The sequence below is a fragment of the Mus caroli genome, unplaced genomic scaffold (genome assembly GCF_978045245.1).
Source record: "Mus caroli unplaced genomic scaffold, Mus_caroli_1 scaffold_16, whole genome shotgun sequence".
In the NCBI taxonomy this organism is placed as follows: Eukaryota; Metazoa; Chordata; class Mammalia; order Rodentia; family Muridae; genus Mus; species Mus caroli.
Window position 1 is genome coordinate 48,761,500 of NW_028227271.1, and position 17,781 is coordinate 48,779,280.

The window sequence follows — 17,781 nt, forward strand, 5'->3', positions numbered from 1 at the left end:
GAGAAAATACCAATTATCAACTAGTTGCTTCAAATTTTACAAATTAACATAAACCATAGTGGAAGTATATATTATGATTAGAAATTCATTAGTAAAAAATATACTATTTTTATAGTGCTAGGTTCAAAGCCAAGCATCGTGCATACAGGTAAGCACTATTCCACTGTGCTCCACTCTCAGGCAAAGTTATATTGTAATGAAAAAGAGCCACTGTCTTATCTCAGTAAGTTTTTTAGTGGGTTTAAAACCTTCTAACACTCACTTTATTCACAGATCAACAACACAAACATAAAATTAAAACAATGTAAAGGAAATAATATTCCATATAAGTGGAAATAAAAATATCTCAGACAACCAGAGGGAGGTGTACCCTGACATACTGACAATTATTTTATATATAATCCTTTAAAATGAAAAATAACAAAAATATTTAATAATTATGCCAAAAATAAATATCAACATACAGTCTAGGATTCAATGTAGGCATCCTAGGGAGCTATAATCTTTATAACAATGATACCATTGTTTAATTATAAACTCAACTTTGAAGTAATCATAGAGACATGCAGGGGCCTAAAATGCATACACAGGATCACTTGTGAACATGCGTGTGCGCGCACACACACACACCAATCTACTAACTTGACATTCCTAAAACATCTTCCAAACATAGATAGCCAACATTGATTCCTCATTTTATCCCCTAACTAAGCTTTGAAAATGTTAGCATGCAATTTAGCTGTTAATATGACTAAGCAATAAAGTATCTGCAGCTCAGTTCTAGAGAGAATTTTAACTGATAGCTGAATTTACAACTTTAAGAAGCCTCCTACTGTGGAGACTACAAAACAAGGATTTACAAATTCTCCCACAGCCTTTTCAAATAAGTAACATCATTTTCATAAGCTAAATCCATCTTCTTTCCATTACAACACCTAAAATATAAAATTCGAAAGCAACAATGAATAGAAACTCTATTCAGAGGCCTCCAATTATGAACAATGACTTCCTTATTGCTGAACAGCATAAGGAGCAAGTTAGCCTCTGCAAAATAGCCCGAGGCTATCCCAGAGCTTCCAAAGTGCTTCTCCTCATTACCAGTGAGACTCGGGTTTGAAATCTACTATTCAGGTGGGATCCTTCTCCAGGTAAGCAAAAACTCCAAACCCAACCTCTCCCTTCTCCTCTGTCCCTGAACACCGGAGTCTTCTCTGCAGTAACTGAGAGTCTCCAGTTGGGCTGAAGAAGCTGCATGGGGGAAACGCATGTCAGTCACCCAGGTGCTTCTACAAGAGCAATGGCCCGGGTACAGCCCAGCTCCACTTTGCTAACATTTAGCTGGTGTGAGGAATCACCGAACTGCAGCAAGCAAAGCTCTACATTGACTTCTAAGAGGACTTCAGAGAGCCTTACAATCAAATGCCTCGGAGTGTGGCGACACAGCATGTGCCGGTAATCCCAGCACTGTGTCTCATCCACCTCCCTCCCTGGAATCCACCATCCTTCCCTCCTAATCTCTTCACAACATTAATGTCTCTTTGGTTTATGTCCCTCTGAGTTTGGCCAGAGCCATCTGCATGGCCTTGGGGTTACAATAACTCACTGGAACCTGATAAGTTCACACAACTGAAGGTGATGGCTCCCGTCTCCCAGAGACCATCAGTGGCCAAAGTTCATCAGGAAAGGGGAGGGTTCAGTGACCCGTTCCCCTATTCATGCCTGTACAGTCAGGCTTGTCTGTGCAAGCCAAGCACAGTAACTGTAACTGCTGTGTGTAAGAGACCACACAGGTTATGCCGTGTCTATGGGGTTCCTCTGCTATCTGTCTTCAAGCTCTAACACTCTGACTCTCTCTTAGTCCATGATTTGTCCCTGAGCCACAGAGAAGGTCGTGAATGACTCATCCAGGAGAAGCCCTTATCCGTCACTCTCTTGAGCAGCCATGAGGTCTGCACTAAGGTCTAATGATTGAAAACAGACTTCTCTGACTAGGGTTGAGAGTTGCCTTTCTCTATGCCTATACAAATTTTATATATATGTGTGTGTGTGTGTATATCTATATATGTGTGTGTGTGTGTGTGTGTATTTGCTCATACATATTTTCTCCTTGGTGGATAGCTAGGACCAGAATTCTTGGATTGTATGACTAAGTCTAAATTTAATCTCAAAATGTTTTCTATAATAAACAACTGTTCTATTAAGCATCTCCCTCTCCAAAAAACAAACCATGCAATATTTGCTACATTCTTAATATGTGATAGTCATGGTTTCAATTACAATTATTCTAGTGAGTGTCCTATAGGATCACATTCTGGTTGTCATTTACATTTCTCAAAAGACTAGTGACGCTGAGCAGGCTTCCGTGAGGGTTCTTAGTCATTCACACATCTTCAGCGATGACCTATTATTCAAGACTTAACCACTTGCTAACGGAGCTGTTTTACTGAGTTCTAAAGATCTATCCAGCCTCAAAACATGACTGGAGATATTTTTCTCCTTATACATTGCTTAATTTTAAATTGTCTCAAAGGTTTTCTCAAAAAGTATAGATTTTAAATTTTGGTAGATTCTAACTTACAGATTTATTTTTCCATTTTAGGCAATGTGCTTTTTTGGGGGGATCTGTTAACTTATACAAATTGTACAATTTTAGTTCTTAAATTTAGATATGAGGTCCATTTTTAGATAAATAAATCTATTACATAAATAAATGTCTATGAACTCAGGTACTAGAAGCTCTTTATTTATTTATTTACGTTTTTATTTGGTATGTGTATACAATACATACCTCACTTACGATCTAACACATTTCTGAAAGTACCTGTGAGTATCAGCCAGGGACAAATTTGCAATATTAGACAGCAGTAAGAAGCAAGGAGAAACAATACCACTGCAAAGATGGGTGTACCAGAAGAGTCTGCTGGCAACCATGGGTTAACGTTATGGCAAATCTGATCCCGAATGAGCAAACAGCTTAGGGTTTTATCTCTACTACAATGTAAACTTCAAGATTTGGTTTAATGTGGGTCAAGAGTGATAAACAGTACTAGTAAATCATTGGTGCTGAATTAAAATGTCTGGCAAACCCATGAACAATGCACATATGTATAAATGCTGAACTCACATATTAAGGTGTTCTTTTTACAGATATCTACTTAATGCACACCTTGCTTTTTTCATTTCAGGGTTGTTTCTAGTCAACTGTAGATACAAAGCTACACTTCTCAACATTAATTTTCTATGCAATACTATGACAACAATGAGTGGGATATAAAGTGGACTTCCAGCAGTAATCCTCAAATCACTGTGCCCCATCTAGTAGACAACAGTACCCATTCATGTTCAGATAAATGAACCAAAGAATGCTTAACTGGCTGGCTGGCTGAATGAATGAATGAATGAAAGAAAATGATAGACAAAGTCACAAAGAAATACAATCAGGAACCTGTTCAGGATAAGCCTTAATTCAGAGACTTCAAGAACAACGATGAAGAACCAAGAAACACAGTTATGGTTTGAGGATGACCTGAGAGTAAATGTGAACTAATGAGAGAAGCTACTATTAGTGATATACGCATGGGTATGAAGTTTCCTGGATCTGAGAATTAGTGAAACTAATCAATAGTTACCTTCTCTGTTTCCTACACCACTTGGCTTCTCAATTTTGTCAACAACGTACCAAATGTCTGTCCCCTTCAGGAAGGGTCATAGGTAGGAAAGACCATAATCAACTATTCCATTTGATTTTGTTCTGCTTCTTAGATTTAAAAAAGAACTCCTGCAAGGAGCAAGTTTAATCAGTGCTAATGCCCTGGTCTAATCAGCAATCAACACTCTTCACACCACGTGACCTGTGTCATATTATTATTCAGAAGCTTCCTCTATCCATCCCCAAGTCTCAAGAGGCAGTGAGTCTAAAACGTGAACTCAAACTACAAGGTATTTTCTTAGGTACAATAAAAATTATGGGAGGAAAAACTATATAAATTCTCAATCAATAAACTCCCTTAGACTTACAACTGTCGACTTAGCAGCTACTTGAAATTGTACAAAGAAAAACAAGCAATGATGAGCTATCCAGAATACTGAGTTTATTTAAGAGCTGAAAATAGAATTTTTTTTCATAAACACGATAAGCATAGTTTCCCATGACTTCATGCAGTATGAAGGAAACCTACTATACTGCTGCTCTGTAAATCTACTTTTGATTTTGTTGAATCACCTTAATAAACACCAGCTGCACCCACTCCCCATGAGCAGCCAAGACACACGAGTTCTAGCACTGCACAGTCGGCTGATATCTGGAAGTGTGGGGGTCGCTGCAACCACCACAGACAGCAGAGTGTCGATCTGCATGAGGCTGTAATGAATCCTTTTGACCTGGCTCAGTAGCTAGGTGTGGTTTGTACAGCTAGAGGCTGACTCTGAGCAGTTTGCTTTAGATACTTTTAGGGACAGCACAATTTGGAAAAAAAAAAAGTTCTTGGTGATAATCAACTCAATTCTGTGTGCACAATAAAGCTTAAGACATGACTACATAAAACTCGTTGTGAAGTACACGTGACCTCTTCCATAAAGATGGGCTCTACAGATCGATTACATGTGGCACCTTATGGGTCTGGGGGAGGATCTGTCTGGTGTGGTCTCAGTCATACAGAGAGTGCAAAGGTCACCAGGATATTCACAACCACTGCCCCCAGCCTCTGGGCAGAAAACAAGTTATACACCTCTTCCTTTGAAGGGACAACCCCCAAGGGCTGGAGAGAAAGATGGCTCAGTAGTTAAGACTGCTCTTCCAGAGGTCCTTAGTTCAATTTCCAGCAACCACAGGATGGCTCACAACCATCTGTAATGGGATCCAATGCCATCTTGTGGTGTGTCTGAAGACAGTGACAGTGTACTCACATATATAAATAAATAAATAAATCTTTAAAAAAAAAAAAAGGCTTCTTAAAGTTAACAAAGGAGCCTTTAGAAACAGAAACAAACCAAACCTGTGTGTTTACCATTCCTGGTTTCCCTAGTGCTCAGCTGTGAGCACAAGGACCTCTGCGCCCCATACACTGAGCATCCTAGATTATTAGAGGCTTAAGTAGAGGTTACTTTTCTTGAAGTCCCAGCACAAGAGTCTGGCAATTTCTGCCAATTATCTGCTAAGTTCTCTAAGCACCAATGTCCTTAACTGGAACATGAAGACAAACCAATGTACAGTTATTATAAATGTCATATTGCTAACATACCTATGACGCTGTGGGGCACAATCACCTGCGTTAAATAATTAAGTTCTTTAGAAAATTAGACACAGGCTGTACTGGCTAGTTTTGTGTCAACTTGATAACAAGCTGGAGTTACCACAGAGAAAGGAGCTTTAGTTGGGGAAGTGCCTCCACGAGATCCAGTTGTAGGGCATTTTCTCAATTAGTGATCAAGGTGGGAGGTCCCCTTGTGGGTGGTGCCATCTCTGGGCTGGTAGTCTTGGTTCTATAAGAGAGCAGGCTGAGCAAGCCAGGAAAAGCAAGCCAGTAAAGAACATCCCTCCATGGCTTCTGCATCAGCTCCTGCTTTCTGACCTGCTTGAATTCCAGTCCTGACTTCCTTTGGTAATGAACAGCAATGTGGAAGTGTAAGCTGAATAAACTCTTTCCTCCCCAACTGCTTCTTGGTCATGATGTTTGTGCAGGAATAGAAACCCTGACTAAGACACGGGCTCATATAATAAGTGAACCATTTCATTTTCACCTGTTTTGTTCTTGCCATGTGTCTTAGAACCCAATATTCAATCTCAGTAGCTACCTAATTAACCCAAGCCCTGCCTTTCGACTACTGCCCTTTCCAATGGACATGGTTAGAGGTATTAAACAATAAATTCCAGTGAAGGCTACTTCCACTTACTGAGTTATCTATTATATACCAACAAACCATCTGAAAGCCTTGTACTTACCACTGATGGTCTTGGGCTTCTTAGCCATGTATTCCTTCCACTTTCTTGAGGCCAGTTGGTTGGGAGGTGGGATGAGTACATTGCTAACAGTACACGGCAACACAAAGAGAGCACCAACCTGAAGAAGAACAGAGCACACAGATTGCTTGCACACTGAAATCCACTGTTGACAACTGTCATGTGAAATTCATATTGCACACATTTAGCAGATCCTGAGTAATGCTCTCTCAAGTACCTGTCGGCACAAATGAAAGAAAAAGGCGCCCACACTCTTCCCCCACAAAAACCAAAGAGAAACAAGCAAAGCAGAAAGACGGATCCAAAACTATAGTCTCCTCTTTTCTTTTCTACTAGGGTAATTATTTCTGAAAACTTTGTCTGATGGTCAGTAGTGACTGACAACTTGACAAGACCTAGATAAGCAAGAGCCAAATCTCCAGACACAACGGTAAGAAGCTCTTTAGATTAGGCTCCTTCACAGGCAAGCCTGTGAGGGATTATCTTAATTAGGATAAATGAAGCAGAAAGACCTTCCCTAGAAGTGGGTGTCACCATTGCCTGGGCTTGGGTCCCGGACAGTACAGCAGAGGTGGGGGCAGCCTGAGCAGGCGCAAACGGTATTTTCTGCTTCCTTACTCTAGAAGCAATAGGACCTCGTGCCTTATAAGGCCACACCCTCCCACCACAGTGGGCTGTGATGAATCCTTGAGCTGTGAGCCAGAAAAAAAAACCCTTCCTCCGGTAAGGTGTGTCTGTCAGGGAATCTACCACGGCAACAGGAAAAATAACTAGGGCATTTTGCTATTAGTATTTTCTGTACTTGTGTGTTATGTCAGAGGTTGTTGGTTTGATACCTAAATACATCTGAAAAACACTGGGGAACGCGGGACCTAGTACCCAAAATATGTGGCACTATAACTTTAAACACTTCAGCTATATTGATTATTTTGTGGCTTCATAATCATATCTGAGGGCAAGAAAAAGAAACTTTCATTCCTAGAAATAAAAGATTTAATGCTAGTAGGTAAAATGTAAAAGATAACAAATTAGACCCCTCCCAAAAAACCAACCACACAGCAGCTTCGGACTGATTGATGAGCAAATTCAACTTCATATTTGTATTCTCAAGGCTAAGCATGCAGATGTTTCCTAAATATTTGCTCAAAAGAATCACTATGATGTATTTATCTAAATTCTCATTTTGATTAAGGACTAAATAAAACAAATTACAGCTTTAGGAGTTATATCACCTATTTAAGAAATTCAGTTACATCAATCAGCATATTCCAATAAAGAACATTAATTTTATAAAAACTCTGGAGAAATGGAGGCAAAGCATTAGTCAAATATCTTAAACCTAATGAAAATCTGTTTTAATTGCCCTAAGTAAATGGATTAGTACCATGAATACGGGACACTGAGTTAGGATTTTACAATGTCAGCTCTGTTGCTACTTATTCTTTTTACTTATGCATTCTTAATTACAGGTACAAAACTGGGGAAAGTAGAAGTGTTTGTCTTCATTATTATAGGGAAAATTTCTAAAAAGTTAAGTGCATTTTAAACAGCCAAATATTAGTAATTGGAAGTAAAGTATTTAGCAATAGAAAATAATCAATCAATATAAAAGACACAGCTCATACTCTAGATACTAAAACTCAGTCCTTTCATAGAAAGACATCACTGTCCAAAATGCAGCCCAGGGAAGAACAGGCTGCCACAGCTTCGAGGTGAGGAAAAGGCCAGCACTACTGTGAGGGGAACACATCAGATACGTTCACATTTACAGTTGTCTATGCGTGCTGAAAGCAGTTCTACATATAACTTATATACTGATTCATGACCCACTACTGTGGTCCCACTTTTTAAACAGTCCAATTTTGATTAAATAGTTGCTACAAATATTTAAAACAAAGATGAACACAAATATTTCTAAATCTCCCGTTTTAATTTCCTATAAAATATATGTGTCAGTTACTTACTATGGATCATAACAGACTTGGATCCTGACCACCTGTTCTCGCCATGCACTAACCCTCCGACGACTTGAGACTCAGGGCAATGCCGTGGTTGCCTCTGTGAGTCCACAACTCCAAAGACCAGTAGCACATTTCCACCCTCACTTCCAACCCCCATCACACCAGCTCCTCTCTAACAAGCAATCACTAATGAAATCAGACTTAAAACTGCAAATTCCCCCTTAAAAATGGCATTTTCTAACCACGAAGTAGTGCTATAAAGACTCTAATATCCTTGTGAAGTCAATGAAGAAAAGCTAGACTGTAAGAAATGTTCATGCACACTTTGGAGTTAATCAAAGAGAAAGACAGATGAAGGATAATGCAAAACCCAGATATTCCTGATGATCGTGTAGATTAATACTTCAGCAGGAGGTGGGGTGTCTTGTCTTCTTGCTGTCTTTAATATCTGAATAAGCATCCGACACACAGTAGACATTCTTTTCTGATAAACAACAACTAAACAAACGAGGGTCCAAAAGCAACCAACTATAATGACACACATTATGAAAATGTCACAATGACATTTCTTACACACTAAACAAAAACTTTTTAGTAAGATTAGTAGGGGAAAAAAAAATGAAGGCTACATACACAGCACTGAACTTCAAGAAAGAATCAGCAATTCAATTACTTTATTTTGAAAAGTATGACAAGTTATGACCCAATATAAAAAGAAAATGGCTTCAAATTAAGAGATTTGTTGTGTAAGTCGCAGCACATGTACTGGCTACTTTTATGTCAACTTGACACCAGCTAGAGTCATTGGGGAGGAGGGAGTCTCAATTGAGAAAATGCCTCTATAAGATCTAGCCGTAGGGCATTTCCTTAATTAGTGATTAATGAGGGAGGACCCCACCCATTGTGGATGGTGCCACCCCTAGGCTAGGAATCTTGGGCTCTAGAAGAAGGCAGGCTGATGCAAGTTAAGAGGAGTAAGCCAGTAAGCAGCACACTCCATGCTCTCTGCATCAGCTTCTACCTCCAGGTCCCTGCCCTGTTTGAATTCCTGTCCTGATGTCTTCAGTGGTGAACTATGATCAGGAAGTATGAGTCAAATGTCCTTTCCTCCCTCATGGTGTTTGATCCCAGCAAGAGTAACCCTGACTAGCGCAGCACCTGCTGCATGTACCTCCCTCTGCTGCATTGCAGAAAGGAAGTTGTAAGGCCTCACTTACACACGCTGACCTGTGCATTAGAGACTGATGCTTTACAGTCAGAGTTCTTGAAGAAAATTTAAAACAAAATAGCTGCACATAAGGTATTAAATAACTTTGTTAGTTTCTGGGATAAGCATTACCTTCAATAACTAGATAGACTAAGGGTCATTTCATATCTCCATTAAACAAATCATAGGCACATGTATGACTTTAACTTGACATCATCAAAGGCCAGTTTATCCAAAATACACTATTCAAAATGCTATTAAGTGTATAGGAAAATGGGACTGGAATCCAAAATTTTAAGGGATCATCTTAAAAATCACATTCCCTTTAGAGCATCAGTTTGCTAAGGGAATAACAAGCACAGCCTAATATACTGCCCTGGGGAAACTACTGAAATTATAGCAACCCCTATCTCCTCCCAGGAGCTCTTGTTAGTAGACTGGTGCTACAGGGGTAAGAAAATGTTACATAAATACAGCCAGTAAGTGTGTTGTGTATTAAAATCATTTCTATAGAAATGCAATCGTTGACAAAATTTCCAGAAAGAAATAGACTTGTGTGGTTTTCCTCTTAAAAATGATATAGGACTTTAGACACAAGATTCTGCCTAGTATCCTATGTGTCCCAGTTTTTTAATGTTAAAAAGACACCAAAAGTATCATATGATATACACTTGTAACTATTAAAATAGCTACAATCTCTCCTGTAGCACTGGTATACAAGAGAAAATTTTAATATAAAGAATAACCATCCAAGGATGTCTTAAGTCTTCTTACGCCCTCCCCCTGTCCTACCATGAAAAGATAACAGTCATACAAATGCCTTCCCAGAGCTGGGATGAGATATCACAGAAGAGATTAACGATATACTCTGCAATTTAAAGTAACTTTTAAAATCATTGCTCATAAGGTTCATTTCTAAAAGTCCTTTATAAAATCAAGTGCCACTTTGTCTACAAAACATTTGAGCAGTATCTTAGCATGAATTACTGGCAAAGCTGGGTTACATTCCAAGTTCACGAGCAGGAGCTGTATTTACTTTCTGTACCATGGCCTGAAATGTTAAGTATTAGATATACAATGAACAAAGCCTTCTATACCTTGCCACACAGGGAAGAGAGCTGTTCCAACAGCAGCACGGAATTCTGCCTCGTGCAGTGCCCAGTCACCTCTCTGTACTAAGGAGTTAAAGAAGGGGGGGAGGGTATAGGGAACTTTCGGGATAGCATTTGAAATGTAAATAAAGAAAATATCTAATAAAAAAAAAAAAAAAAAAACAAAGAACGAGAGACTAACCGGGAAATAGCTCAGCTTGGGAAAAACAGCTTGATTATTACACTCTCCCACAATTTACTGAAAAATCATTCATTAAGCTTAAGTATAAGAATTACCAATTATTCTTTCTGCTACACATTATTTCCTTAATTATTAGTTCTAAGTATCTACTATAAAGTATAAAAACAAGGAGTGAGTTAAAAAAAGAATCTGTCTTAAAAAAATTCAAGGGTGCTATGTTAGTTGTCTGTTTCAAACCAGCAATTATGTAATATAAAATGTCTGTTCTGGACCAGTGAAGTGGCTCATGAGGTACAGGCACCTGCCCTTTTGCCAACCCACAGGGTGGAAGGAGATAAGTGACTCCTGCTAGCTGTCCCCTGATCTACACACAAGTGACCCCCCCCCCAAGAAGACTCTGAATATTTCAAACATATATGGTGGCATTTATAATTACTTAAAAGTGCAGAAAGATGTATCATCCAACCAACGTTCATAAATCTATCATACTGATGGCAAGAGGAATATCTGAGCAGGTCAGAATTGTGCATAAATTCCTCTGCTTTCCCCACATATTCCTAACATTCTCCTCTGATGCTCACAAGCACAAAAGGGCCAAACTGGAGGAAGCCTTTGCCTATTCTAGAAGCATGAGTTAGTGCAGGAAGCATGGCGTAGGGGTTGGGGATAAACTTTGAAACTTTTCTTAAGACCACGACTAGGGAAACATATACTGAATTATCTTAGGGTATGATCCAACATGTAAATGTAAAGGGAAATCACAGAAACAGCTTCCCATGTGCTTTTTCTGCCCTTTCTTGGTACAAGTGGGCTTTTGCAAGTGAGACCTTTTAGAAAGCCAACTTTGGAATTGGGAGTCACACCCACATACTCCACAATCCTTCTTTACCACAATAGTATCAAGAAAGAACAGAAGTCATGGAGAGGCATCTTGGATTCCAGAAAAGGGAAAGTGATTCTTAAATGACATTTGGAACTAAATAAAGCAGTAATAAAAAAAAAAAAACCAACGTGGGTGGATCCAGACAGTGCTGGGCAGGACAGCTCCAATTAACACCATTCTGTGTGTAGACGTGGCCCGTGCTCAAGCACTCAACATCACAACAGCATCAAGGAAGCAAGGTTCAGGCAGCTCCATATCTCTCCCATAATCCTGCCCACAGTAAGCAATCTACAGTGAAAGAAAGGCTGACTGGCTGGAGGGAGGGGGGGGGGGGCGGTCTGGCAGGAGAATGTGGAGAAAGCAGGAACTCCCTTCCTCTGAAACTCCATGGTAGGAATTTCCACTTGGCAAAGTGAAAAGCAATGTAAACCTAACACACGTTTACTGGCTGGTGCCAAATCATTCTATCTGACCCACATAATGTAAAATAAAATGAACATGTCAACGAAAGGATACAACTCAAACTCGATATCCGACATGTAACAGGAGGGAAGATCTGATAGTTTTATCATCTGCACAAATTCCAAAGCAGGACCATAATAATGGAAAACCTGGAAAAGAAATTCAAGTTGTTTACCACTTTAAATCCTGCAAATGAAATGAAAGCAAACAAATTACTGATTATTAGTTTAAAATTTAAAAAGCCTCACAGGAAGCAAGACCACATCCAAAGAGAAATCAGGTTTAGTTTCCAGAAAACAAGAGCAATGCCCCACTTCCCCACCCCATTTCTTTCTCCCACCCTCCCATGAATGCATATATGGGGGCATGCAGTGGTCTGAATGAGACGCTCCCCATCGTCTGGGCACTTGAAGATGTGCTTCCTAGCTGCTGGCTCTAAGGGACTGGGGGCTGGGGGTAGCTTGTTAGATGAAGGTGGGCTTTTTGCTCTTTGCTTCATGCCTGCAGTTCAGTATGTGTGCGCTCAGCGTCCTGCCCCCACTACCCTGCCTTTGTTTACCACCATGGATTTAGCGCCCTAGAACTGTAAGGCCAAATATACTCTCCACCTTGATCATGTTTTACCACAGCCATAAAAAAGGAACTGATACAGAATAGAAATATTGATTTTAATCAATTTTACTTTAATTCATTTAAAAGGTTAAATTGAAAGAATATTCTCATTAGAAGCAAAAAAAAAAAATTTTCATAATAGATTATTATACTTGAACTTTACACTGCCAAAAAAGAGAAGCTGAAGTCGCTAAATCTTTTAAGTGTTAAGATTTTGAAAGAACTGGAAATCCCTGTGAAAGATGGACATGGCAAGTTGCTTACAGTAAACAACTCTGGGAAATGAAATCACAGCAGAGGGGCTGGAGAGATGGCTCAGCGGTTAAGAGCATTGACTGCTCTTCTAGAGGTCCTGAGTTCAATTCCCAGCAACCACATGGTAGCTCACAACCATCTGTAATGGGATCTGATGCCTTCTTCTGGTGTCTCTAAAGAAGGTTCATATATATATATATATATATATATATATATATATATACACACACACACACATATATACATATACATATATACACACACATATATACACATACACACACACATATATACATATATACACACACACATATATATATACATACACACACACACAAACACATATATATAATAAAAAAAAAAGAAAGAAAAGAAATCACAGCAGAAATGACATCCTTTTCTCTATTGACCTTTCATCAGAATGTATTATCAGAATGTATTAACTATTGTTTGACGTCCCGTAATTTCAGGACCTCTGTAATTGACACACTCTTAAACTGGGTATTTTAAGGTGGATTTCAAAAGCTCATGTAAAAGACCGCTTCTCCTGGCTTTCAATATTTAAAAACAAAAACAATAGAAAAAAATCCTAGATATATGCATTTAATTATTATATCTTATAATTGCTTGCATTTAAAGAATAAATCTATAGAAGACATGAGAAGAGAATTAGCATGCCTAACACCACAAATTAAGCCTAATCCAGGCTCTGCATCAGGTGCTGATCTCTAACCTCATTTAATTTTCATAGGAACTTTGTAACATGGTTCTGCTCTCATTTCATAACTGAGCTGTCAATCTATCTGAGGCTGTATCCAATATACAGCAGGTAGAGAGTCAAGTTTCAAACCCAGGCCTATCTAGCTCACTGAACTTAAAAGAGTCACATAGTACCCTCCAACTCAAGATCATTCAGGCTTACACTGACTTTAAAATTATCACCTCAGTTTAAAAAAAAAAAATACTCTATAGCAATCAGTCTCACCAATGTATAATGCTTATCACACAATGTAACTCAAACACACAATTGTAAGAGTTATATGAGCTATGCCGGTGAGCAAAAATCATCATACGCATTAGTAAGTCAAGACTCAAGAATATGTCACAGAAAAAAATGCACAAATGGATGATAGCAAAAAAAAAAATTAAATGTATATACATTACCTTAGGCAAAATATTCTTATCCTTAGATGATGCTATCTTTTTGGCAAGGAAGCAGGTATTTAAATTATATGCACTAACATTCGTAGGCGTAACTCCTTTTAAACAAAATTCAGGAAAACTAATTTCAAATCCAAACTGAAAAGAAACCAAGAGAACTCAATTATAGGCGTTATGAATAAAGATGGATATATTTTATTAGAATGAAAATATTAAGAAGTAACTGACCTTACTATAAATAGATACACAAATGTGAATTTTTTTTTAATACCTCAGCTCGATGGGTAGTTGTTCCTGTTAAGTACACATTTTACTATTAACTTAAACACCAGTTTTTCATAAAAAGCTTTCCGTCATCCTGGGTTAGTCAGCAACAGTATACTAACTCATTTCAAGCAACCTCGTTGGTGCACGTTCAATGCCTGCTTCCTGCCAGTCTCTAAGACAGAACTGCCCGTGCTCTTCACTACTAGGCACACAATACTGAGCCTCACATGCTTTACCTTCAGGGTGTGTGGGTGATGAGAAGCACGGTTACCATAGAAGTAGCAGCAGTATGACTGTTCACAGTAAAGATGTGACAATTCTGACAGATGGGACTTCCTGTGTCACTACTGCGTACTCAAAATAATGTAAGTCAAATAAGCCTTATGAGCCATTATGCTCATCCCTGGCTTAGAGAACAACACAACTATGGTACTAAGAAGTCACACAAAACTGGAACCGAGTCAAGATTGAATTCAGGCATTGTAGCTCTACAATCTACATCTTTAATCACTAGGATGACTGCCGGCTGAAAGCTATGAATCGACTCCAAATTGAAACACAGACTCTGGACTGACTGATGGGTGTGCAGTTTCACACTACAGGAGTAAAAGAATCTCCTAAGAACTCTGGCATGATGCGCCCACATGTAAGCACATGACTTCAGAAAATGAAAACAAAGGCAGGTCTCCAAAGCACATTGTCAACTCTTCCACTATGGCTCAATGCTGATTAATTAATCAATCAATCAATCAATTAATCAGCATTGAGCCAAAGAGGAAGATTAATTAATTAGTCCTATTAACACTATTTGCAGAGACAGTTTACCTAAAGACTGAATTTTCCTAAAACTGGGATGTAAATCTAGATAGACTTAGGCACCTTGCTCCTATTGTCTTAGAGGATAGCTCACTGAGCCAGGAAGAGAGATAAAGGAGGATAAAGTACAGAAACAATGGGAACGCAAGAGCACATTCATTATCCTGAACAAGCATTAGGAAACTACCTTAATTTTCTCATCTACAAAACTTATATATATGGACACATTTCAAAATAGATAGAACTTATAAAAATCAACAACACTCAACTCTGAAATTTAAGACTTACTGAAGTGAGTGATCTAAATGACTATTTTCATCTGATAGCTGATATATCTAGGCTCTAATAAAAATTTTAAAACACTGTTCAAGTGAGCTGGTATGTATCTGACTGAGATCACCTAAGAATCCATAGATAACTGCTCCCAATACTGTTTTGGGTGGATAATACAGACAGTGAAACAAAATGTATTAAGTAAATAATGACTAATGTCCAATACTGTTCTCAAAATGTCACACTATACAACAGCCATACCTAAAGCATAACCACAGTGACCACTGACATTACACCTAATAAAAATCTAATAAAACGTAAAAGCTGGACCAACTGAACAAGTGACAGACAGTTCTCTGTAGCAGTATGCAGCTCAGGGGCCACTGCTACGAGCAGATGCACGGTTTGCATCATTGTAGAAAACTCCACCACCTGGTGCCAGTCGAGCACATCTTCCCTGACGGACCCTGGCATTGACTTCAGTTGTACCATAAGCAAAGTCCAAAGGCCTTCTCTGTTTGTACATGGTGAAGATATGAAAGCAGTTACCTTTCGTTCCCGCATCTGAATCTCTCCCCGCCACAGTTCCCTCGAATCAATGGCATTTCTGAATTCTTCTAAAGGCACAACACTAGCTGAAAGGTATTCAGCAATTTTCTGACAATTTCTGTTGAAAAAAAAAAAGATTTTGATAATTAAATGATGGTAATTCTTTTTTTTTTTAATGGCTACATTTTAACTACAGCCTAGGAGAGGTAACTGCAATTTTCTGTTAATATGAATTACCCATTAAGGCAGTCTCTGGGGAAGGGCTGTTACATTCACACATATTCAGAGTTGTCACCCCTACGATGTAAACAGAGACCTTCCAGTTACTGCTGGCTTAACTGTGTCAGATGCTTACACAGCCTCAATGTCAGCCCCTCAGCTTCAAAAAGCTAAACTGGCACCTTGAATGTCCTTCATGGCTTGTATGAATTTCATGGCAACACTTCATCACAGGCGATCGTGACTGTTAGCATTCCGGCTTTGCCTGTACTTCCTTCCATACAGGGGGCTCACCAGCATCCATTGCATCCATTGCTAGGCCTGGCTTAGTCAGCATCCTTTAAGTACTAAGTTTGGAATGAAATGTGGAGTGCACAACTGACCTCTACTAATGTGTCACAAGTACAACTGTGTGTACCTTGGCATGTACCACAGAAAACAGACGGGACATGGTAAGTCCTGTGGAGCTGCCACCCTAGTGCGCAGAGGTACTGCAAGCCTAAAATGTGCACAGCGCATTTGGAGAAACGGTGCTCAATGGTGACTCAAGGCATCACTGACAGGACCTATCAAAGCCTTACACATCTCAGCAATAGGAAAGGAGAAAAACCTGGGATCTGGTAAAGATTCCAGTCTCTAATCACAGTACAACAGAAATCTACCTCATCACATTAAGGTAATTTTCAAAGGCTCAATCTATCGAAAACCCGGTAGCAGAACAATGACATAGGACCAAAGGAGCTTACATCTCACAGTAACTTCCTGCTATGATAACTTTTGCTGAATGCCATTCCTTCAGATGTTTCAAGGCCCCTACAATGGGCAAGCACTCTTTTAGCTTAGGAGGGTCTTTGTCAGACGGCAACAGTATTATGTCTATCATTGCTCTACCTAGAAAAACAAAACAAAACAAAAAATACCATAGTTTTTAAAGCATGCTAGATCTAAAGCAGGTTTCAACAGTGCTCTAAACAACTGAATCTTAAGCATATTTAGCAGACAAAGCACTATTTTAAAACAGTACACATCCTCAGGAGTTCACACATTATAATACTCCATCATTTGAGATCATGCCACCATGCCGGAAAACAATAAACTATATCATAATTGCTTGCTAATTCTCCAGCATAGCTAGTTATATGTATCACTCTGGAGGTCACCAATGCTACGTTACTCAAGATAGGGGGAAAAAATCCTGCAATTTCATTATATCCTCCTACATTTAATTTTGTTATCCAAGAGGGAATGAATATAAAATTGCAGTGCTCAAATAAATCATGTCTCTTAAAGGACAATAAAGCATTCAGTGTAACAAATTATATCAGCATCATTAGATTCTGAGAAAGGTTTTACTTCACACCAGTTTAAATGACAAGAAATTACAAACTTATTGAAAGACCAGAAAATAAAATGAAATGAAAACCAAATAAAAATTTGATAACCAAAGGCATTTAATTAGACAAAAATAGCAACTGTATAAAATTTTAGTGCATATTTTTGAACTAACACATTTCACTGAAAGAAATCTGATGGGCTGAAGGGTAGCTTAATATGTACAAGGCTTTGGGTTCAATCCTTGGGTGAAAAGGTTGCAAAAATGTTTATTTGTGAATACATTGTTATTTTCTTTTTCATTTTTTTAATGCACACATGAATATGCATTTTTAATGCATGTGGAAGGCAAAAGAGAGCACTAGAGTTCTCGGAAATGGAGTTAGAGATGGCTGGGAGCTGCCATGTGAGTGACAGGAACTGAACCCAGGCCCTCTGCAAGAGCAACCAGGTCCCTTACCACTGAGCCATCCCACAAAGCCTTCATTACTTTCTATACCAGACTCTGTAGTAAACTTGGCTGTAAATACCA

General features: G+C 38.8%; 1 protein-coding gene across 1 annotated transcript in view; it reads right to left on the reverse strand.

Moving 5' to 3' along the window:
* Positions 1–17,781, reverse strand: part of Mtbp (MDM2 binding protein) — a 64,306-nt gene that overhangs the window by 38,878 nt on the left and 7,647 nt on the right. The window contains exons 6-11 of the mRNA XM_021183877.3: positions 16,664–16,808; positions 15,699–15,816; positions 13,797–13,931; positions 11,820–11,914; positions 10,225–10,297; positions 5,942–6,059 (exon numbers count right to left, since the gene is read on the reverse strand). Of these exons, the coding sequence (XP_021039536.1) occupies positions 5,942–6,059; positions 10,225–10,297; positions 11,820–11,914; positions 13,797–13,931; positions 15,699–15,816; positions 16,664–16,808 (684 nt within the window). The remainder of the gene's footprint in view (positions 1–5,941; positions 6,060–10,224; positions 10,298–11,819; positions 11,915–13,796; positions 13,932–15,698; positions 15,817–16,663; positions 16,809–17,781) is intronic.